Source organism: Uloborus diversus, chromosome 2 (genome assembly GCF_026930045.1).
Source record: "Uloborus diversus isolate 005 chromosome 2, Udiv.v.3.1, whole genome shotgun sequence".
Classification (NCBI taxonomy): Eukaryota; Metazoa; Arthropoda; class Arachnida; order Araneae; family Uloboridae; genus Uloborus; species Uloborus diversus.
This window is the reverse complement of record NC_072732.1, coordinates 12195854-12221371: the sequence shown is the minus strand read 5'-3', so window position 1 is coordinate 12221371 and position 25518 is coordinate 12195854. Positions and strand designations below refer to the sequence as shown.

The window sequence follows — 25518 nt, the reverse complement described above, 5'->3', positions numbered from 1 at the left end:
TTTCATGTATTTCAACTAAATAAGTTGCGTGGAAATGAATTGGCCCAAATAAGGCACAGGTACATAGCCAAGATGAATTGGGAAACAAATTCAAACTAATGTTGTTACCTTAGAGTAGGTAACCAAAGATATTTTCGTACTTAAAAATCGCATATTTTTTCAAAATTTTCAAAATCATAAAAATAACCCAAAAAGCTTATGCATCAAAGTTCAACTGACATAGCCTCATAAGACAACTATTAATTTATTCTTTAACACCATTTATTTCTTACTGGTGAAATACCAACAAATGTACCAGCCCTCGAAACTTATTCGGTAAAACGTCCCAAGTTAGGGTTCTGTACCAAGTAAGAGTGCTTGACTGTAATAATCTTACTTTAAAATGAAAATTTATTTGAATTTTACGGTAATTGTTGCATAATGCAGCTTGCTACGAAATCCTTCTGTCCGTTTCCACCGATGAGTTCCTGTCCGTGTATGTATATACTAATAAAAGAATATAATTTCAGAGGTCTGTTTACGTCGTTGTCATGGACTACACGCCCCGAGCTGGTGACCCGGAAGGCCTTCCCGTCTCTGAAGGACAAGAAGTAGAAGTCATTGATTCCAGCAAAGCGCACAAGTAAGTAAGGAGGAATAGATAACGATAGGAATAGATAATGAATGCACTGTATGTGTGCATTTCTTTTCCCGAAAATATTTGCTTTGAGCACGATAATAAACAAAATGCTTTTTGTGCACAGATGGAGAGTCCGGTTACGACAAGAAGGCGGCTCCGAAGGCATGGTACCCTCTTGCTACCTGGAAAAGAAGACAACAGTCACCCCTTCCCCATCACCACAGTTGGACGCCAAAGCGCAGTCAGCAAAAGCGCGCAGAGAGTAAGACTAGCATTCTCATTCAGTACCATTTTGCAGCCAACATTTTATTTCAGTTATCAATCTAAAAAATCGAAACGAAATGGATAAGATTTTGTCGCAAGTAACAACGATGTTTATTTAATTTTTTTAACACTTAACTGGTGAGGTGATTATTTTGGAACGCAAATAGTGAGGTGGGGTTCGCGTAATCCCAACATTTTATTTCTAATATAGTCCACAACATTTGTCTAATTGAAAAAGGAAAATTTTCAATGAGTTTGTAATATTTCTAGATTTAGGGTGTTTCATATTGAATGGGGCAAAAAAGAATAGCCTAGTGCTCACCCTGCAATTCATCTGTTTAGCCGAAACAAATTCATTCGGAAGCCACAATGACATAATTTTTTATCGAGAAACGGCGAAAACGCTCCCGTTTATGAAAATGGCACTATGGGCACTGTTAGTTGAATTGGTGCCATCCACATTTGAAACTAGGAAAAAAGCGTTCTCTGTTTTGGAATAAGTCAACACATGGCCGCTTATCGTCGTTCAAAGGCATTTTGTTCAAAAGAAAAGAAAGGGTAATTGGCACAGAATCGAACTGGGTTCTTTTTGCTTTAGTTTTGCTAAAGAATGTCTAACCAAAGCTGCTCCAATAACACGTTCATTTTTACTGAACTCCTCCAAAAAAGGCAAACTATGCCATGGTCATAATAGTCCAACCAACCAGAGCTGTACTAAATGAGTTATTTTATATAACGTTAAAGTTTAAATTTTCTACTTTCTAGGAAAGTCCTACAAGAGCTGGTTGAATCAGAGGAAGCTTTTGCAAGAGACATGCAATATGTGGTCAACAATTACATTCGAGAATTCGAATCAAAAACAACCCCGAAGGAGCTTAGGGACCAAAAGGATGCACTTTTCTCAAACTTTTCGAGGATATCTGAATTTCATAACAAGTGAGACTATGCTTTTGTTATTCTTATCAACAACAAACAATATTTATTAAAAACTTCCTGACGTATTGAACATCTTATAAAAATAATCGTAATAAGTGAAACACTAACAAACGTTTGACCGTGGTGAAGTTCTTTCGCTCTTCTCTGCTGTTGGGCAAAAAGTACATACGTAGACAAAATTACATAGCGAACTCTTTGCTGTTTGTTACAAGTTTTGCATTAGATGAGAGCAGTTGTGTTCATATCAATTGCAGTTTTTATTAATATCATAAAATTATGGTTTTAATTGTGATAAGAATTCTGCCGTGGAAAAATAAAGGGCAGTACCTGCAGAAGTAAGTTTTTGAGATATTTGATGAAACCGTCGTGCAGGTGATAAAACAAGAGCCTTTTGTTTTTCATTGACAATCACGAGTGGAATATTTTCCAGCATTATTAGGCTTGGCCAGCCTTTTGAAGTCTATATTTGCGAATACAGTTACTGACACACTCTCATTTTCCAAATGCCTCTAAGGGAACGTAGTACTGAATGATACTGATCAAGTAAAAAAAAAAAGAAAGAAAGAAAAGGAAAAAAAAAATTAATTAATTAATTTGAATTCTGAAATTTTGAATTCAAATTATGTTTTTCGCAATCACGAACTGCGACAGGACCCTACTCATTGGAGTTATTGATTCTAGAAACGGCTCCTGTCCCCCCAAGCCTGCCCGTCCTCTTGGACGGTTACGTGTGCATAGTTGTGTGTGTGCATAGAACTGTGTGTATGTGTGTGAAGTCGTGTGAGCGTGCGTGTGTGTAGGACATGGACGCCTCCGACCAGGAGAAGCGGATAGCTCAGGACCGGGGGGACATCCGCGCCTGCAGAGGACGGCGGACGGTGGTGCTGCAGAGGCCTCTGGTCCAAGCTGAAAAAGGAACCACAACATCAAGGACGGTCAAATGAAAGCAATAAGCAATCGTGATTGCTCAATAAATTACATTTTTTTGAACTTGGCAGTTTTGAAAAAATTCAAAAACTTAATTTTTTTTTCCGAAAAGCTGTTACAAAAAAATTCAACTTATGTTTCCAAATGATGCTTATCGCGTAAAAGAAAAAAAAATCTATTCTTTCAAATAAAAAAACCGAAGAAAATTTCATGCACGGTTCCGGAGGAAAAGCAGTTTAATAACTTAGTCGAAAATCGCAAACGAGAATGGCATCCCAGCTCCTTGGCGGGCTGTATCGTTAATTTTTTGGGAAAACATAAATATGCTTTAACTTCCTCTTACCTGAATTTTACCATATATATGCTAAATTCAAAAACATTCGAGGCTATGAAGGTAAGGTTTTTTTCATTACCTGCCTGAACTGATATGGACGATGCCTAAATTAATTTGGCGTCCTTCTCTGCTTATTATGGATGATTTGTAGGGGAGACTGGATTGCTTTCAAATACCTAAAAGTGCATTCAGATTGGTTATTTCGCTATAATTAAACTGACTGTAGCTAACTGATAATAAGCAGATAACTGTAACAACTAATTTCCGTTCATAAAAAAAAAACAATTTACAATAAAGAACCTCGAATTAAAAAAAAAAAAATCTTCAAGGTAGCTATATCGCCAGTAATATCGTTCCCAGTCAGTAAATTAACGAGTGCTTTTTGTTACATGACTTATTGAGCACTCACGATTGCTTATTGTTCTCATTTGACTGTTTTGAATTCCTATCATTTTATTTTCCCACCAGCACCCTCTGCCAGCACCAGCGTCGCGTCGACCGGCCTCACGATGCTGCTCCTCTTGCGAAAACCATCTCCAGGTTGCGTCCATATCCTACACACACACGCCTACACACTCATACACACACACGCCTACACACTCATACACACACACGCCTACACACTCATACACACACACGCCTACACACTCATACACACACACTCATACACACACACGCCTACACACTCATACACACACACGCCTACACACTCATACACACACACGCCTACACACTCATACACACACACGCCTACACACTCATACACACACACGCCTACACACTCATACACACACACGCCTACACACTCATACACACACACTCATACACACACACGCCTACACACTCATACACACACACGCCTACACACTCATACACACACACGCCTACACACTCATACACACACACGCCTACACACTCATACACACACACGCCTACACACTCATACACACACACGCCTACACACTCATACACACACACGCCTACACACTCATACACACACACGCCTACACACTCATACACACACACGCCTACACACTCATACACACACACGCCTACACACTCATACACACACACAGGCCTACATACTCATACACACACTCATGCCTGCGCACAGACACAAACACACATTCCTACACACACACACACACACACATACACACACTCATGCCTGCACACAGACACAAACACATATACCTACACACACACACACACGCGCGTACACACACAGCACTACATACACAACACACACAGCACTACATACACAACACACACAGCACTGCATACACAACACACACAGCACTGCATACACAACACACACATGCATACATACACACACACGCGCCTACACAAACACACACACATGCGTCTACACAAACACACGCGCATTCATACACACACGCACCCTCGTGATTGCGAAAAACATTATTTGAATTCAATATGCCAAAAATTCAAATTAATATAATTATCTTGCTTTTTTCTTTCAGTGTTCTTCTTAAAGGTATCCAGTACTACGCAGATGATCCACCTCGATTAGGGAAAACTTTCTTGAGATTGGTAAGTTCCTTCTTAAAATTACATTTTCACAGTACTGCCATTGCAAAGTGTTTGACGTCTGAATGTTCGTGCTAAAAATAACTATTTTTTCCTCGCCGAACCTGAAAAACATTTTTAAAATTCTCCCCCCCCCCTTTGTAAACTAAAATCGTGTTCGAAATAAATGTATTTAAGCTTTGAATACTTAGTTTCAGAAACCACTAAAATTTCTTAGCAATGTATTGGCCAAAACCTTTATCTTTAAAAATATCTTTTACATTCTAGATTTTATGTAAAAGATAAAAGTGTGGTACGCAAATCCTATAACTCATTAGATGATGTGTTTGCTATAGCCAATAACCTGCCACGACCCATTTCGTTTGAATTCGCTCAACAATCTAAGTTTTTTTTCACAACTTAGTTGGATAAGCTTCAATTTTTAAGGGGAAAAATATACTGATTTCAAAACCTTGAACTAATGCGAAGTTAAAAATAAAATTTAAGCTGTATATTATCTTAGAATTTTTTTTATTTATCCATAAATTATTTTAAACAAAAAAACTATTTGATGTTTTATTAAATTTTAAAGGAACCGTTTCACTAATAAATCTACGAAATTGTTTGAACTGATTCTCCAAATTCACTGTACCAGAAGACAATATGAAAGCAACCATTGAATTCTGAACATAATCTGTAACCTTATTAATCAAAGAGCAATGTAGAGCCGAGCCAATGTAGAGCAACCGATTATGAAGTCACAATTTTAGAGGTCGTAATTTCTGATATCGAGTAATTCAGTAAAATTCTGGTGCAGCGAATACCAAAACAACGAAATATCCTTTTCAACGAAAAAAAAAAAATGTTTAGTCTCGTTTGAATTTCCATTCCAACGAAACGATTAAGATAGTTTACGGCCCCTTGAAGTTCAAGGTAGAGGGAGTGTATTAGTTGAAACTGTATTACAGTTAGGAAAGAAGTATTCATTCAGTTTTTAGTTAAGGCAGTTTCCCATATTTTATAAATTAAATCATTTTGATTTGAACATTTCATTGCTAAAAATGGAATTTGTGAATAAATAACTAGCCTTTATATAAAAATTTCTCCTATTTTTTTCCGAAATTGCTTGTTTTCCCAGTTAGGATAGCTTCTGCATGCAAATAAGCACTCTTAACGATTTTCTGATGAGGTCTTTATCTGTTAACTCATATTTCTTGAAATATTTGTTATTTAGGAAAGAGACTTTGATCAACATGTCTCCTACTGCCGAGATGAGCCAGAAGCTCAGCAGCTTTTGCAAGATGGAGCCTTAAAACAGTATTTCCAAGTGAGTTTTCACAAGCTTTTCCATTTTTCTAGAAAAACTAAAACGTAAATGACAGAAAGAGCAGTAGTCAGTACATATTTGGAAAAACACAACAGTAAAATTCCATGACTCGAGTAGATTTTATGCCGAAGAGCATATTCCTATACATTGATAAATAGGATCTGTTTAACCGCAAAACGCATGTTTGCAATAATTTTTAAGTCTGAGATTTAACAAGGTTTATAAAAGATACTTTTTAGTTATTTGCTATTTAATTTATCTAACAGAAACTCTAAATTTAGCTTTTTAACTAAGATAGTTTTTATAGTAGTCAGTTTTGAGTTCACTTGAAGATAAAACAAAAATGCAAATTGAAACCTTAATTAAAGGAACAGTACTTTCTGACGATATTTTCTTTAACTAAATAGTAGAAAAGAATGTACTGCAGCCTTTGCAAATCGAATACAAAAGATTCAAGGGAAAAACAATTACTCATTCAAACTGCTTCAAAAGCTCTTGAACGTCTTGTATGTGTAACTTTTATTTTTGAAATTTCATAAAGTTATCGATTGTACCAACTCAAAAAAATCATGTTTTCATCAGTTATGCCTACATAAGTATTTATATCGATACATGTTTCATTCCTAAGAAAATATATTTTAATGAATTTTGAAATCTTTGATTCACAGGAATTCAGCAGAAAAATTCAAGATGAAAAGTCCCTGTCGGAGCACTTGAAGTTGCCAATTCAAAGAATCAACGACTATCAGTTATTGCTGAAGGTATATTCATATTTAGTTTCTTTGTAACAACGAAAATTCTTTTACATTTCACATTTAAGGCTGCTGTGTTCTATATTTTGTACTAACGTGATGCATCTTGTGTCTGAGTATTAAATGAAACAAATCATTTACAGTTACGAGCGTGTTTACATTTTATTCAGACGATCTGAATAATTTGTGAATTCTCTTGATTATTTATTATATATTAGTTTCCTGATATATTAGGAACACTTTTATTTACGTTGAAATCCTAGTTCATCGTTAATAAGAATTCCAAAAAAATATACTAAAAATTCAAACAATATTTTTATGTTTTGTTTTTCACATACTCCATGAAATTCTTGATAGACATAAAGAAATTTAAATAAGGATTTTGGCTTCACGGATTTTTTGACAGTATCTAAAGTTGTAACTTCGTTGAACCAAAAAATTTATTTTGACTCATCAACTAATATGTAACGTGAAACAAATTTAAGTAAATAAAGCAACGGCTCGCGCAGCACCGAACAGGAAATTGGAAAAGAGAGGTCAAAAGTATGTAATTACTTGCACCTCTACCGAAGATTCAAGTTCGCCCCAGGCTTGAGTACTTTTCCTCGGATGTAAAGCTTTGGGTGGTTTTCATCTATCTGTGTGTGTGAACGACTTTCTTTTGAGCACACAATCTTCAAGCACATTTAAGTCTGAAAATTACAGAATTGTTTTTTCTTTCGAACGCCATTTTGCTAGAACGATATTGAGGTGCTTTTTTTTTTTTTTTTTTTTTTTGTCTTTCTGTCTATTAAATGAATTCACTATGAATAAAGAGTAATAAAAACGTGGCAGCAATAAGTTAAATAACGCAACAAAGGCAATTTATTGATAAAATGTCTTCGCCTGGAACATGGTAGTATGCAAAAACTTTTAAAAAGCACAAATTTTGCACAAAAAAAAGACAAATTTCGTTCATGTGTTTTTTGAACTTATGAAGACAAGTGTTTTAAATTTAAACGTAAATTAAAAAACGTAATTTTTTTTGCAAATTCTGTGTTTTGTTAACGCTTTTTTTTTTAATTCTTCTTCAGCACTAAGGTTTTATTTTAAATAAAAATTATTTTCAGAATACCAATTTATTTTCAGAAATTGGTATATATTATATTGCAAAGCAAATCAACATTAGTCGTGACCAGTAAAAAATCAGTTCTAAAAGTTACTGCAGTTTTAACCTTTTTTTATTTCGTATGACTTTTTATTTTTTCCCCAGAACAGGAACTTTGAATATTTTGTCGAATTTGGACACAATATTCTCAGAATTTTTCATAATTTGAAGTCGACGCAACATAATATGTTTGATTTTCGCACGAGCGAAATAAAGACTCTTAAATGACATTACCAAACACATTTTTTTGTGAAAACAATAGCGCAGTCTCCATCCAATTCACTGCATCCCCACGCACTGCCCTACCTTTCAGCGCTGTGCCAATTGACGTCACAAGCGCCTGAACTTTAAAAATTAATTTCAAAAAGACTACTTATCGTATCGCAAAATTTTTTCTCCTATGATGTTCATACATGTTACTCTATCGTATAAAAATAAAATCGAAAAATCGAAAGCTTCCTTATTGTATAATAACCTCAATTGCGGATTTTAATCGCATAAGATTATGTGGGGTAAAGTGGTCAAACATCAAGTAAAAGGCTTAGAAGTAAATCGATGAATAAATGTACAATTCTTATTTTATATTCTAACAGTAAGAAATTAAGAATAACACTTTTTTCAACTTTTCTGTTAATTTTTTTTTTATTAAAAGTTTTATCAGATTGGATGTGCAGAAAGCTTCCCACATATCCCAAGAATACTTTTTCATTATTAACTGTGCTGAGTTCATTTTATATACTATTTTAGAAACAACTTACTTTACGTATTTATCATCCACCTTAGTTCAAAGATGGAGATTTTATTACCACATTTCCCCACCTGACCAGGAAATTGTTAAAGGTTTGTTAGCAAGTTAACTAGAACGAAAAATTCAAGCCAGTTGAGAAAAATAAATTATTGAAGAGAACTTTTTGCGATTCTTTCATCATTGGTAACGAAAAATGATTTTTTTTTTTTTTTTTTTTTTGAACAATCACGATTGTTTATCGCTTTCATTTGACTGTTTTGAGGTCCTATGATTTTATTTTCCCGCCAGCACCCTCTGCAGCATCACCGTCGACCGGCCGCCTCACGATGCTGCTCCTCCAGCGAAAATCGTCTCCAGGTTGCGTCAATATCCTACACTTACACGCATACATACACGCACGTACACACACACAAACACATACACACACATACATACGCCTACACACATACACAAACACATACACACACTGAAACACATACACACGCATACATACAGACACCTACACATACACACATACACACACACCACCACACACACAAACACAAACACACACCTACACACAACTACCCACACACTCATGCCTGCACACAGACATTAACACACATGCCTACACACACAAACACATACCCCCTACACACAAACACACATACCCCCACACACATAAACACACACGCCTACACACACACATACACTCGTGATTGCGAAAAAACATAATTTGAATTCAAGAGGTCAAAATTCAAATTATTATTTTTTTTTTTACATTCAGGAGTTGATTAAATATGGGGCTCGTCTAAAAGAGGACACATCGGACCTGGAGCGTGCACATGACTTTATGCAGGCGATCCCGCAGCGTATTGTCGACCTGCAGTACATCAATTCCATCCAGGGGTACAAAGGCAACCTGCACAAGCTCGGCCGCATCCTCAAGCATGTAAGTATTCCCCACTGGTTATAACAAAGCGGCAGCAGTGCAACAGTGTACAGTTAGACTAACACCGAGTTAACAGTGCGTTCAATTTATAGTTGGTAATGTATTGAAATCACGAAATGAATTTTCAGTTGGAGGTTTCTAAATCTCTACCTTGGATAACAACAACAAATGTGAAAATTATGAGTTTTGCAAAATGTGGTCTTAAAATAATCTTTTCTGGCTCTACTAACATTCATGCCTGATCTTAGTGAAAATTTGAACAGTTCAAGAGATTATTGCCTCATGATACATTAAGAATCTACGTATATTTTTTAATTTTTTTAACTGGGATCGGACAACAAGTGACATTGCTGTTGTTCATAAAGATACTTACTGTAGAATAAACAAATAGGCCTTTGGTAAATGTGATTAGTATGACTTAATAAAAGAGCACTGCTTTACATTGTTTGTTGTGGCACTGAAAAGTTTACTACTTTGTGGACAGATTTCTGTCATAAGTTAAATTTGGTTGAAGTCTGATATGGGTTGTTGTTATTCCAAGTTACAGAAATAACAAATCCAGTATATACCAAAAGGGAGAAACCTGAGTAACAAGTAGGGTAATATCTCGTTTTTGTGCTATTCTAAAAAACTCATTCCATACAGTTTTATTCATGAAACTTGCGCTCATAATTTATTGAGTCTTTGTGTGTCAAAGCTAAATATAGAAGAAAGTTTCCTGATAGACGTAAAATACTAGTTTTACAATTCCGCAACTCCAACAAACTATAGGGGGCACGCCAGCCACCGTCTAATGGCTTATGAAAAAGGTAAAACAAACGCACGCCGTAGCGTAGAAAATGCTAATAAGCCAAGTAATTTTTGTTTGTACGCATGACTTTTTTGTTTTATTTTTTCAAACTAATTTTTAAAGTCTTGTGGATATTCTGGTCCAAGTAGAAAGAAATGAGAATTCAAGAAGCATTACTAAACGTCAGAAATTAATGCAAATTACGTAGTTCGTAGTTCTAAGCAGCCATTTCCACGATGTTGAATTCGATATTTATCAGTTCTTGCTGGGACTACATTTTTATTGTGACAAGATTTAATGCTAGATAATTTAACTGTATGATATTACGATTGATTATCAAAAGAGGAAGATGATACTTCGTTGTCTTGTTTGGCAAGCGTTAATTGTTTGACATTTGTAGCTGAGTTATTTCTCAAATTGTCGAATCGGTAAATTTTTTTTTCCGCTCCGCAAGTTTTTAATTTGTCGGTTAAATGATTTAGTTCTATCACGCTATGCAAATCATCAATAAAATTCACACGGATACATGGTGATAGTTTTCTTTTTAATTGATCTTCAATTATTTCTTTAAACTTATCGAATTCTGTATTCTTTCTACCATTTTAATCCACTCATGATAAAAAAATAAAAATAGTTTAACTGATATGCAAAATCTCGCCAAGGGCTCTTTGCTCGCCCAATACTAAAACTATAACCCTAAACGATTCGGCGATAAAAATTCTCAGCTTTTGTTTTTGTTAATTCTAAACGTTCTTTCTCAGTTAAGCATTTTTCATTTCGTTCAACGATAATGTATTCAACAAACTATTTTGCATAGTACTATCCATTCCAACTAAATGCTGCAGTAAAATAAAGGTTAGTTAAATTATTTTTAAACTAGGCGGAGATTTTAGCTCTAAAATTCTTCTGCTAATGTTATCAAATTCTTCTTTCGAGCTTAAGATTTAAAAAAAAAATCCATATTCGTACTAATTCACACAAAACAATAAACAAACAAACAAACAAAAAACTTACCAGGTATATCGTTATCCTCTTTCAAAAAAAAAAAAAAATGCATTGAACAGAGCAAATGCGAAGTTTGTTATTCCAGAGTTTTCGTGTGTTTACGCTTTCACCATTTACGACAATCATCTCACTTTTTAGAGGGAAATAATGAAAACTAACATTATTTTGAGAAGCTCGAGAATACCATTAAGGGATGAAACAATTTCTGTTGCTGAAAGCAATCTAAGACACATCGAATGCGTTAATAAATAAAGAAACTGCTTGTGTTTACCAACAGACACACGTGGAACGCATTGTTTTAGTTTTTTCGCCAGTTTTGTAAATCACCGCAAGGTAGCGTATTCGAGCGCTGGAGTTGCGAATTGTTTTCATGCACTGTTTGCGTGTGGCAAATAAACGGAAATCAACCAAGGATCTTAAGGATACTTGGTAAAAGAGGGAGACGGAATACAAGAGTCGCGATCATACAATGGTCGCAGTTAATACTAGATGAATAATTAGAGGATTAACAGGACTTGCGTCGCCTCAGCTGAGGTGACGAGAGCTTATCACAAATAATGGTTTAAATCCTGTTAATAATGTGTCTGGTGTGAGATCTCCGGCGCTCAACTTTTGAAGTTAGGATGTTTCTCCTCCACTCACCCAGGGTCACTTTTAAAACACTCAATTTTATTGAAATTTCTTCGCTCGCAGAGGGAAAGAGATCTGTCTAAGTTAACTCGGATTATCAGGACTCGGATTTTCAGGAACTGCTGTGACGAGTCAAAACTCATTAACTTCCTTTACCTTCTTCAGGATTGGTTCGAGGTGTTTGAGCCGAGTGGCATGCGCAGAGAGAGATTCGCTTTGCTCTTCAAAGGCCGCATCTTCGTGACGGACCACAAGAGAGTCGGCACATACAGATCCATATACTTGGTCAAGCACGTCATCAAGGTCAGTCCCCCCCCCCCCCCAAATAATTTCTGATTTGCCGACAGCAGTTCAATGTTTATACATTTCAGTTTGTGTCATATATGTTATGTTTCTTCTTCGCAAGTATTAACGGCGATTTTTTTGCTCTACTCTTTGTAGTACTGGATTTATATTTTTGAAATTCATTTACACTTATCAAGAAATATCTATTTTTCATGATCATTCATAGATGTATTTTCTTTTCATTTCAAAAACTGCAAACTCAATTTAAAACAATAACTAGTAATACTGCGAGTTACGAGTTACAGATTTATTAGAGTCACAGACTATGTCGTGTCAGATCAAGTATTCAGTTTACAATTCCCTTGCTTTTTTAACTTTCATTACTTGGGTTTGCGCTAGAGACAATTTTCTCGTATATAATATCTTGGTTTTAAAAGAAACAAGATAGGAAATGCAATTTGGAATAACTTCTCTAGAGTCAACCAAATGCAATTTTTTTTTTTTTAACATAAGAATATCTATTTCTATTGAAACTGTAATCGCTTGAAGAAGAAAATACAAATTTATTTACGAAAGAAACGCTTTAAACGAAATACCGCCACCTAATTTTGGGTTTTTAATATATGGACTAACACAACACATTTACCAGTATCCTTTTCTATTTCGTAGTTAAATATGGTTTACGTTCAAATAACTAAGGTACATTCTTCTATAGCCCATTTAGGTAGCTCCTTCGGCAGTCTTTTTTGGATCAACATTAAAAATATATTGTTGTTGAGTACCACAAAATATTTTGTAATTTAAAATAATTTTGTTGAATAGAAAACAATTCACTGTTCACTCTCACGCCTTTTCGCTTCTAGCTTTGCTTTCTGATTCGAAACTCAATTTTCGAAATCGCTCTGCCATTGAAAAAAAAAAAAAATGTCTATTCTATGAAATACGAAGAAATTTTTTTATTCCTGACCAGTCTAAACCTGAAGAAGTGCAAAATTGCTGTTCTTTACTAACCTTATACCATGTTTGTCTGAAACCTTTTGTTTTGCGCAGTTGCCTGAGGTAGAGATTGTGGACAATGCCGATGACGACGACCTGAAGATGCGTTTCCAGAGCCTGAAGCCCGGAGCGTCTGGCTACCCCCTTACCATGAGGAGCAAGTCCTTGGCACAGAAGGAGGACTGGCTAAAAGAAATACAGCAATCATCCGGGCCACACGGTAAGGATGCATCGCTTGATTCAACGATACCTAAAGAGCCGAAGACTGAAAAAGTTGGCCCGAAAATTGCATGAGACGCAAAGTAAAATCCCGCAAAGTAGTAAAAATTAAAAAAAAAAAAAAATAGCGTGATTGAACTACAATTCGTTTTTGTTTCATACCGAAAATTGCAACGTTCAAGCAAAAGCTTTTTTTTTCTGTTTCGGCAATGCAAGAAAAAAAATTCAACAAATCTTGACTACATATGATTTTTCTTCTACGTATGTATACTCCAAGTCATACGCTCAAAAGTTCTGAAAATACAATTACAAAAAAAAAAAAAAAAAGGCAACCAGCAACAGACTCTCTGGGCCGAGCTAGGCTACTCAGAAGCTAAATCTTGAAGTCGCTTAACTAGCCTAGTGTAGCCCTCCTTTGAACCTTTTCTAACAAAGGAACGTCTTTCTTGAGATAAGAGAAAAAAAAAAAAACATCAAAGCTGCGAAGGTTACGTAAACCAAGGATTTACTTTCTTTCACTTAGAAACTTTGATTTATTGAATTTTTTGGCTTCCAGAAAATAAAACAAGTAAAACACTCGTATTTCTGGATTTTATATATATTTTAAATTATTTATGAAGAAAATAAATTAAATAAAGAGAAAAACAGGGAAACTAAAACTTCGGATGATGGAACATCTTTAAAAAGACGATAACTGCAATGCTTTTATATACAGTTTTCCTACATAACTTTTTAGGCTCAAGATTGGTGATTTCAAAAGCGTTTATGTCATGATATTAACTTATTTATATTTAAATTTTTAACAGAACTAAAAAAAAAAGTAGGGTAGACCGAGCTGGAGAGCCAACACTCATAACAGATCGCTGCTGCTCCCTAGCAAATATTCTCACACGTTTTTGAGCATCAGTTGAGCTTCGGTCTAGCATTTAGAAAGAATAATCTGTTTTCCACCAAGTTGAGTAAATTTTGTGTTGAACGTTTTGAAGCTTATTGGGAATAAATAATACTCAGTTAAGAGTAAACAAATATATAAAAATTGACAGAATTTTATCCTTTTTAAAGATTTGTAGTTGTATAAACAGAAACGTTATTATTATTTATTTATTTATTTATTTATTTTTTTTTTTTTTTGCACATTAAAAATAAATTTAAACTTGGAGACGGGGCAAGTTTACGCGTTGAACGTCGGAGCACCTTTACGATCGTTCTTCCTGTGTCGTGCTTAAACGTGCCCATGACACGTTTTTCGCTCCAAACTGTCTCAAACATTTTCAGTATTTTTCGGCTATTCAGTTTTGAAAATTACCGTTTAATTTATAAATAAGTTACACATTCGTATCTAATAGCTTACAATCATATATAGTGCTGTCTTCATGCCCCTTCAGCTTCAACTTTATGCACTATTCAGTCTGTGATAAATTTGCTTTATTTTAGCGATGGTAAGACATTATGTTCAAAACACTAACAGAACCACGTTAGGTGTGAAATAAATATGCGTAAACGTTCTCCGTGTACGGGGCAAATTTACGCACCCGACTTGGACTCAAATATAATTTTTTTAACCGTTAAAAACTCAAGCTGAGCAACAACTGAATATACCAAGTTTGACTCCATTAACTGCTTCATAAAACCGCAATGTCTAAAATTTCCAGAGTTAAAGTATAAAAATTGAAAAATTCATTGAAAAAAATTATCATAAACGTTCAACGGTCTACCCTACTCATAGACATTATTTTTCAGGTGCATATAACACATACCGTACAGTTATTTCTCTCTCTCCTTTTTTTTCCCCGCAAAAGGAAGTCAAAAAATAAGATAATCTGGATCGACCTGGTTAACCAGCATACGAATATTTTTATTTTATTTTAAACCAATGATACCTTTGTACCTGCCATTTCTAGCTTCACCGGTGAAGGGTACCATGGTGGTTGAGGGGGAGGGAAAGAAACTGAAGGGAAAACTCTTGAAGTACATATACATATCGTACATACGCACATACCTATGTATACACACACACACATATATACACATATATATACATACATAATATGTATGTATATATATGTGTCTATTCTATGAAAAATGAAGAAAAGTAATTATTCCTGACCAGTCTAAACCCGACGAAGTGCCAAATTGCTGTGCATTACTAATCTAATGCCCTGCTTGTCTGAGACGTTTTATTTTATGATACCTTTGTACATGCCATTTCTAGCTTAACCGGAAAAGGGTACCATGGTGTTTGAGGGGGAGGGAAAGAAACTTAAAACTTGAAAAACATATACATATCGTACATACGCACATACCTATGTATACACACACACACGCATATGTATGTGTATAATATACACATACATATGACGTTTTATCATATGTATGTGTATATTATACACATACATATGCACACGCACACACACACACATACATATACATATATATACATAGGTAAAAATACATACATCTATAAGGGGGAAAAGGCATGAAAAATAGGTGCTCCATTGTATTAAAAAAGCAGCAAATATTTCTGTCAAGGACTGTTTTCAAACTGATGCAGGTCGACGTTTTTCAGTGGAGGATCTCGGCGATGACGAGGACGACGTAGAAGTGGAGGCGGCCAAGGCGGAAGAACTGTACGAGAGGCAGAAGATGACGGTGGAAGTGATGGAGGACTTCGACGCCTACGAAGAGATGCACACCGTCGTCACGGAGAGCGTCCGATCCGGCTCCCTCACCTCCCTCGAAGGTACGAGATCGGCTGCAGATGAAATGGCTGCCTTTAAAACGGCCATGCGCATTACAGGGGGATTCAAAAAGAATGAACCTATTTCCTGACTAAGTATTTCGTTAAGCAATTGTGTCGTTTCCAAAACTTTAAAAGTATTTTTTTCTGAAAGAGCATGCCTAAAAACATAGGATCTGACCATTTTTTAAATAATTTATTTAAGTTTAATATTTAAAAAAAAAATATTAAATCGGTGCGCTTTCAATGTTTACACTTCTGTCGTGTGACATCACAAATGATGAAACGCCATTCAATGTTGCCAATCGCAGAACAAAATACTTAATTCGCATCTTTACTCACGTGCATTGGCAACGATAGGGTTAATAGCAAGCGTAGAGCGCAATTGTAATTCGCTGCTTGATTATCATAACGTGGAATCACGGTACAAAGAAGCGGCAAAGTGCATCATTTGTAATGTCATCAAGACCACGCCTTGTTTGAAAAATAGGACATTTAAAAAATTGATTTAAGAAAAAAAAAGCTGTTGGGGAAAATGAAAGTATTTTCTGGATTGATGTTATTTTTTTTGCTCATTCTATCTATTTCAATGATTGAAAGTAGTACTTTTGACTGAAGGAAACCACCCCATTACGTACATAAGAAAAACTAACATAGAGTCTGTTGGCGTAAAATGAAACATGGAATAGATGAAGACACACTCTATGAAAACCCTTGTGGTCATTTTAGAGACTATATTGCAGACATACTAGTAGTGACCAGTGTTTCAGTAGTGGTCACTTTACGGTTTATTTTTGAAAAATAGGATTCCAGGTTTCCTAATGGATTCAAACATGCAGAGGGTAATACTTCCTGCACGTTTGATGCACTTTAGAATCCATTAGGAGACCTGGAATTCTATTTTTTTCAAATTTAAACTTGAAGTGGCCACTACTTGAAGCATTGGCCACTACCGGTGTGTTTTTTCCTTACTGCTGGTGAGTGAAAACTAGATAACATAAGGTAGGCATTCTGAGAGTTTCGCCTCTTTCTAAACAATTAAATGGGCGTCATCATTCTTTGAGGAAGTTGCTGTGAAAAAAGTTGCTTTTTAAAGTTTGTGATCCTACATTTTCCTCTCCAGCAGTTCCATAAACACAAACTAACTGGTTTCAACTAGTTTTACTTATCATGTAAAAGTTTACTTAAAACATTTAGCTATGAATTTCACCTGCTTTGCGATTTTTGATGTGCAGTTGTCCATAAATCCTGAAATTTAGGGTAAATGGAGTAGAAAATGGAATAGGGGCAATTAAGTTTTTCATTCCTCCAATTTTTGAGTAGATTAAATTTTGATGTAAATCACACCTTTGTGTGTTTCTAACGTGAATTCAGCGTATAATTAAGTTATTTGAATGATTTTTCTTTTTAAATGATGTCAGATGACATTTGAACGATCCAGCGGTCGCATGAGACCTACGGGCCGCAGTTTAATTATTCTTAGTGTGGAACTTCTTCAGCCTCTAACTGATGGCGTACAACTGCGGTTATCTACTCACATCATGCTTATGGGGCAATAAATGGGGTGGTTCCATATGCCCTATAGTCTCTGGGGTAAAAAGCAACACACTTGGGTAAAAGGAATCTTGATAGCATTCGCTAAGAAACGGTCATAAAGTAAATTTTTCATGCCCAGTTACTCTAAGGCCTTGCGTTCGACGAAACTCACCGGTCGACCGGTAAGTAATCGGTTACTAACCACAGCGTTCTATGATCAACCGGTTATCACACCGGTTACCATACTAGGCAGTTGATTGGTTGATTGGAGCACGTAATCATTAGCTGTCACGTGATTAACTAACCGGTCGCTACCGGTCGTGCTCGTCGAACGTAAGCAGGGAGTGTAGTCCTGAGACCACAATGCACAAAATTTTCTGCTCGATTCATCCAAGTAAAGGGAAGGGTCTAAAGTTGATGCGATGCAATTTTGTGTCTTTTTATCCCAACAGTCCCTACAAGTATTCAACGCACAATCAAGTTTCATTTTACATGCTGCAAGTGCTCAATAGGTCCACTCCTTGCTTTACCCACTACATCGAGACTAAAAGAGAACTCTCCCGAAGCACTCTGGAGCGTGTCACGATCGTTGTTGTTATTCAATAATTCAAGTCAGTAGGTAGCGGTGGAACAAAGACTTTGTCCTTTACAACCCCCCCCCCCCAGAGAAAAGAAATCAATACCAGTTAGGTCTGGAGATGTAAGAGACCTCTTTGCGCCCCTATCCGACCAATCAATCGCTGTGGCAGTTTTTCATTTGAAAATACTCGAACTGATCAGCGTCAACCATCAGATACTTAGAATAGCTAATTCCATTTTCTGATTCACATAATTACTTTGAAAATATCAAATTTTCGGAGTTGGTTCATTCCTTTTGAATCACCTTGTACAGTAGAGTTCCGAAAACTCGATTCAGTGTGAACCGAAAAGTGTTAGATATTAAAAATGTCGGGTTATCGGAAATGCGCGCTAGACAGGTTTTTCAAGCGGGGTTTACTTATCCTGCAAGTTTCGAAATTTGGCCGGGTCAATACTGTTCTAATGTACAGCAGCTCAATTTCCTCATGCTTATTTCGTTATTTCATTCTTCGTTACTTTGTTATACTTATTTATCTATTTTTGCTAATATTCACACGTAATATAAACTTATTTCGAATACATAAATAAGTAAGAGGAAACGCTTGAGAAGAGTTTTTATACAGAATTACGAATGTGATTGAACTTAAAATGCGGATTGTATTTCTTATTTTTATAGTTTTAAGCCAAATTTCTTCCACGAAAGTTTGTTATACGAAATAATTTTATTCACCCCAAAATTATGTCATTTTAAAACGTGGCACCTGGCAGAGTCTGTGTGGGAGGGAGGGTGGAATAAAAATCTTCAAGTGAAAAGAAAATCCTTAATAACAAATTTTACTCCTCGTATTATAGAAAACGTTATTAGTGAAATAGCACAAACATTACAGACAAAATTATTACTCAAGCATTGCGTGGAATCTCTACATGTTAATTAATAACTACTAAAGTACTAAAATGAATCTAAGGAACTACTAAGAAATGCTCTTTGCCACTGACGCTTTGCAGAATTAGTTTTTCTAATGAGTAATTGTAAAATGACTTATACCTTTACAAATGCATAAATATGTAACCACATTTTATTTCAGTAATTTTAACTAACAAAATGAAAGTAACTAAGTTTGATAAAATCAATGAACTATGTTTGACAAACAACCGTAACTTTTTACTTTCTATATTCACAGTTGGGTCAAATTTATTTGGAATATTACTAATGTTTCTATTACGTTTCTTACTTTAGATATATCAAAATAACACATTTTTAGATGTTCCTGATGGGGTTTAGGAAGCTATCTTCATGTACATTAATTACAATTATCCTTATGTTTAGTGTACATTGACATGAGCTGAGGCACTCAATGAAGTATTTTCCACTACCTGTTTGTTTTCCAAGACAAATGTACTCGAAGTAAAGATCAATATTGGGAAACTTCTCTGGAGATAAAGTTAATTATCCATTGCTGAATTTATTTATAACAGTATGATCAACGTTCAGTACGCTATCATGATGCAATATTACATTGAATATACAGTGAAACCTCAATAAGTAGTCGACCGGTTAAGTGGTCACTCCGTTTAAGTGGTCGTTTTTCTTTGGTCCTGAAAAGGTCTCATTCACAGTAATGTAAAATGACCCGCCTTTTCCGCTCACCAAATTTAATTTTACCCGGTTAACTAGTCACTCAAAAATTGTTTTCTAAAATTCCTTTTCCTTATCGGATCTTAGAAAATAGTGTCGGACTAAGTTGAAAGGCTGTTTGATAAGTCATTTTTCCTTGAAATCTCGATCCTCCGTTCTGGTCGTTCAAAGGATACTTCTTGCTGTGACTCTGCCGAGTGCCAAGAGTATGAATCAAACCCCTTTCAGCAAGACATACAAAATCTAATACCTGGAGAAAGTTAGTCAGTATTTAACATCCGTTCAAGGAACTCCAAACACAGAATTTTAAGATTGATGTATGTTAGAAGAGATTCTTTTCCGTAAGCAACAACTTCATGAGTCAACATTGAAGGATTGTATTAATGTATCGCAACTACATTAAAATAATTTTTTTGTAGTAAGTTACCGCCCTAAAGCCAGGACTAAGGCAGAAATACTTAAAATACAACGCCAGCTCAGTTATTCCATCATAATTCCTCAGTTATTGATGGAATAACTGAGCTGGCGTTGTATTTTAAGTACATTAAAATAAGTTGTTGTTATTTAGTAATGTATAAGTAAGAGAAGAAAACAAAGTAACTATCATTAGTATTTTTCCCTCTTTTTAATATTTCAATTAATGTATAGACATTGATTACATTAGCTATTGTTTTTCTCACAGAATTCTACTGCTATTCATGAATATTTGTAAGGCTTTTTTTTTTTCTTCCTTAATTTTCCACTCCACATAAGTAGTCAAAAATTTTTGGTCCGTTGAGTGACGACTTAATGAGGTTTTACTGTAGTATTATGATAGCGTACTGAACGTCGGTCATTCTGAAATTCGTTTATTACAACGCTTCAAGTTTTAAAATAAAACATTACCCATTCATGATTATGGAAATCGAGAATCGAGTTAACTGTTTTTCTCGAATGCGTAGTGTTTTGCATTGCGAATAGAAGATGATTTATTGGTCCTCTCTATTCAGAACAGCACTCTCACTCTGTACAGACAATCTTTTGTCTCTTTTGGGACCTTAGGAACAAATTCATCGCCGTATTGAGAAGAACAAATCGAAGCCCTCAGCAGCTACTGAAGCAAAACTCTTCAGCTTCCCAAACCCTTGACGGTATTCTTAATAATCGGATGCCTAACCAGTACTAAACGGCAGAGGTGTGTGTACGCTAATTGCTGTTAATGTGTATGCTGGCTTCCTCTTTAAAACGCATGTGGACTGACAGGCTGCCCCCTGTGTGCCCCCTTTGTAGATTTTCAATCCGCACTGGAGGACGAGCCCTCGCTTTGCCTCACCCCATCAGAGCCGGAGAGTGGGGGCCCGGGAAGGCCCCGATTCGTCCAGCCCCTCAAAGCGCAAGCAGTTTCAGGTAAGTTGACAGATTACACAGAGGAACAATTTTTAACCCCTTCAGTCGGAATTATGAAATATTGGACCAAAAATGTTGATATTTGGTACAGAGTGTACTATGGTAAAGGGTATCTTATAGACAAAATTTTGAGTTTGTAGGAGAAAAATTAAAAGAGTTATGGCACGTCCAATATTCCGGACTTATATTGTTGAAATCAATATTTCATATACAAAAACGACAAAATACCGAACAAACTTCATTATAAAATGTTCTACAAACAATTATAAAACATAATATAAGCGTTTGAAAAGATTAATTAAAGATTATATATTTTTAAAAAAATCAGGAAAAAAAACCTCGCTTTTCAGATGAAAATCCATGGTTGGAAAAATGAACCACTCTCTATCTCTCAATCCTTATATGTCAGTGTTGTCAATCCCAAAGCGAAAAATGATTTCACAGATTATAATAAGTAGAATGTAAAGAGTCAACTACAAAAAAAAATCAAATAATTAAATCAATTATTAAATGATTAGCAGCTGTTTCAAGTGTATGCCCGGTGTACCGGACACCTGGTCTGAAGGGGTTAACAAAATTTTTAAAGGGTTAGAGTTTTGAGCTGTTTTAGAGAGAAATGGGCAAGCTGATTTTAGATCTCTAGTCAGTTTTCTTCTACTTCGTCAGATTTTGTCTACGCACCTTATGCAAATGTGACCTTTTTCAGTAGGAGAGCGCGCATTAATAAGAATCCCTACTGCTCTTCTAACGGCTGATATAAGCCTTTTTAAAATTAAATTAAGTGTTTCTTTCCAAAACTGTATTTTTGTTACTATAGTATCGAAATTTTACTTCTCTTTATTATAAAAGAATAAGTTTTCAGTAATGAATGTGAAATAAATATGTCTTCATTAGTATGAAAAAATGATAATTTTTATATTGAGAATGCAGAATTGAATTAAATGATTATTGCGAACAGTAAAATCTTTTTTAAAAATCCTATATGTTTTCAAAATTGTCCGATTGTTTTTGTGAATTTCTCACTTGTAGCCTTATGTAGTTTAATACCTGACAAGATGGACTTAAACCGAGATCCATTTGGATCTTACGCTGCCTTAAGTTAGTCGAAAAGTAATCATAGATCTATGTCAGCCAAATCACTATTCCCTAGAATCATAGGACCAGGTAGCGATAATTTCTTGATGGTTAGCAAATTTGAGCTTATGAGTAAAAGTCAAACGAGCGCGTATGCTGTTTGCAAACTTTGAAATGAACATCATATTTCAGGATAGCTGTATGCAAATACAGGGGCAAAATAATGCATCTATTTAAAATACTTATATTATCAAACATATTGAACACAGACACTTCAAATTGATTTTATATTGAAGAGATAGTAAGATTTTAAAAATACTAGGGGGGTAACTACCCTGCTCGCTGCCGCTCCCCAACCCACGAAGATTTCCTCGCAATCTCTTTTGATTCGCAAAGATTTCAAGTGCCTGTTAAGAAAAATCAGATTAAAATACTCGTTACGATTAAACCAAACTAAAAATCACACTCCAATTCCGTAGAAAATAGAGTTTCAGTACAGAGCTCATTGAGTTTAGAAAACTATTAAATTCCCGCACCAACCCGAAGACAAATAGATCTTGATAAAAATACGTATAAAAATTACTTAAAAAAATCAATGTACTTCATGTTAGTTTAATGTGTTATATAGCATGAGATGTTTAGATTTTTTTTTAAATCTGATTATGTGAATCGATTCTCACTGTAACTTAACGTAAAAAACTTAACATGCAAAACAATTTAACATTATTAAAACGGTGTACAGCGCTAAAAATGGTAGAGAACACGTTCTTATTAGTTGACATGGGTTTTTACAACAGCTGTATTTTTTGGAGTTTTTCAGATTTTGTACCAAAAGTACGATTTTTTTTTCTGACCCAAGAATACTGCTAAAAAAAAGCTTAAATCGAATTATGGTTTTTAAATTGTAAGAACACTAACTTATTGCTCTTTTGTCAATAATTTATAAAATAAAAACTGTTTGTATTTTCTGCTTATTTATCTTAACTTAAAAAAAAAATAGGAATAAAAATATTAAATGCTATAAGTTATTTGAAATTATTTATCTACAGTACAATTGATTAAGAGTGCAATTGGTAAACATCAGCAGAAAACTCATTTGAAGTACACATACTGTGCTTCAAGAGCTCTTGTTAATATTCTGCTCCCAGCGCACAGTAACATGGCGAATAATTAATATTAATCGCCGATTACATAAATAATTTCTCGTAAATATTGTCTGACCAGACCTTCTTTTAAAGATATTGTAACGGATCCGGTGCGACTTCCAACTTTCTTGAAAGGACGACACAGTTCTTGATTAAAAATACAGGAAATTTATTTACACTATGTACAGGAAAGAGCGTCAACAACTGCTAAATTAATCATCAGAAATTTAACAAGTATCACTCAACACCGTAAACTCAACGGTTACACACGTATTTACTTCCAAATACGAAAACAACACAGCGAAATGCCTCGCAATAAACGTAGCTAATACACTCTCAGTACAAATTCTCAATCGAAACTCAACTTTTTATCACGAGGGACGCTTTTATAAGCATCGAAAGAAATCTCTCAAATATTCCACAAGATTCCAAACGCTTCTCGAAAATAGTAGACCGTTATCAAATTTTATCAATGAACAGAAAAAAAAAGAAATAGGGGGATTATATACTTCAGCCGAATGTATAGGGGCTGTATATTCATTACGGGAAACTATTTACAGGTTACGTTACTACAATAATTACTATTTACAGAATTTGTAACAATATGATACGACAGCGATCCTCTTGACTCACTTCATATTTTTTTCCGTTCAGAGGGGCTGGAAGCCGTCTTAGAGTGCGAAATCTGCGCCAGTCCGGATGCCACGGTGGCGTGGTTGAAGGACAACGCCCCTTACGTGTCCTCCGAGAGGAGCAAGTTGGTGGTGGAGGATGGAGGACGACATCGTCTGCTGATCAAAAAAGCGGAGTGCAGTGACGCGGGGCTTTACACGATCATCGCGTCCAATGTTCACGGAACGACATCCTGTAGCGCCCCTCTCACGGTCAGCTCAGGTGAGAAATCGGGATTCGTTACTTTGTTTCACTAAGATGGATACTTAAAATACACCGCCAGCTCAGTTATTCCATCCGAGGACTGCAGTTTCGTGCTTTTTAGCACTCATCAGCCCGGAATAGGAATCACATGAGCTGGAGGCGAAAAACCTCTTAAGGGAGCCAAGAGAGCCAAACAAACTGGTAGCTAATGCAGAATTAGCAAACCAGATGAGCGACCGCAGCAATGGTGCGGTTCAACTCAAAGATTGATGGCAAAGAATGGTATTTTGTAGTAAGTTACCGCCTTAAAGCCAGGGCTAAAGCAGAAATACTTAAAATACACCACCAGCTCAGTTATTCCATCCGAGGACTGCAGTTTCGTGCAGGGGGATACCCCTTAAGAGGTTTCTCGCCTCCAGCTCATGTAATTCCTATTCCGGGCTGATGAGTGCTAAAAAGCACGAAACTGCAGTCCTCGGATGGAATAACTGAGCTGGCGGTGTATTTTAAGTATTTCTGCCCTTAGCCCTGGCTTTAGGGCGGTAACTTACTACAAAATACTATGATGGATATTTTGATTTTGCTGCTGAATTGTGGCATTGCAGTTATTGAAAATATTTAATGACTATTATTTTTTTAATTTCTTTATCTTATTCATTTTTGTGTAAAAAATGAGAACAAAATTGAAAACAGGACTGTGGAGACTGAGTCCAAGTCGTGGAGTCGAAGATTTTAAAACTTCAGGAGCCGGAGGTCATGTTCCCTTCGGTTTTGCTGTTCTACCCTGGCTACAGAATACGAATATGAGTCGTGGAATCTAATCAGGATTCATTTTGGGGTCGGAGTTGATCATTTTACCACCAATTCCGCAGCCCCTTAAAAATATACTGTCCCTACTCGTGCCCGCGTAGTTTTTAGAACTATTTTTCAAAAAAAAAAAAAAAAAATGGAAAAAGTGTTACTTTAAATCCCTTCTGCAACTTTTTAAAAGTTAAAAAAAATGTTATTTTCAAGGCATGGTTATTTTTATTGCATTATACATATATTTCTTATACCGCGTGTGCGAGCTGGAACATTATATTCTCTGATTTCAATTACTAGTTCCCTCC

The 25518-nt window shown here is 35.5% G+C and overlaps 1 protein-coding gene across 1 annotated transcript in view; it reads left to right on the top strand.

Annotated features, from left to right (window-relative positions):
* The first annotated feature begins 513 nt into the window (after positions 1-513).
* Positions 514-25518, top strand: part of LOC129217814 (obscurin-like) — a 48202-nt gene continuing 23197 nt past the window's right edge. Inside the window, exons 1-12 of the mRNA XM_054852153.1 lie at positions 514-622; positions 744-881; positions 1649-1819; positions 4565-4634; positions 5845-5937; positions 6606-6698; positions 9351-9515; positions 12106-12243; positions 13276-13441; positions 16007-16180; positions 21198-21314; positions 24188-24427. Coding sequence (XP_054708128.1) covers positions 531-622; positions 744-881; positions 1649-1819; positions 4565-4634; positions 5845-5937; positions 6606-6698; positions 9351-9515; positions 12106-12243; positions 13276-13441; positions 16007-16180; positions 21198-21314; positions 24188-24427 — 1657 coding nt within the window. The 5' untranslated portion in view covers positions 514-530. The remainder of the gene's footprint in view (positions 623-743; positions 882-1648; positions 1820-4564; positions 4635-5844; positions 5938-6605; positions 6699-9350; positions 9516-12105; positions 12244-13275; positions 13442-16006; positions 16181-21197; positions 21315-24187; positions 24428-25518) is intronic.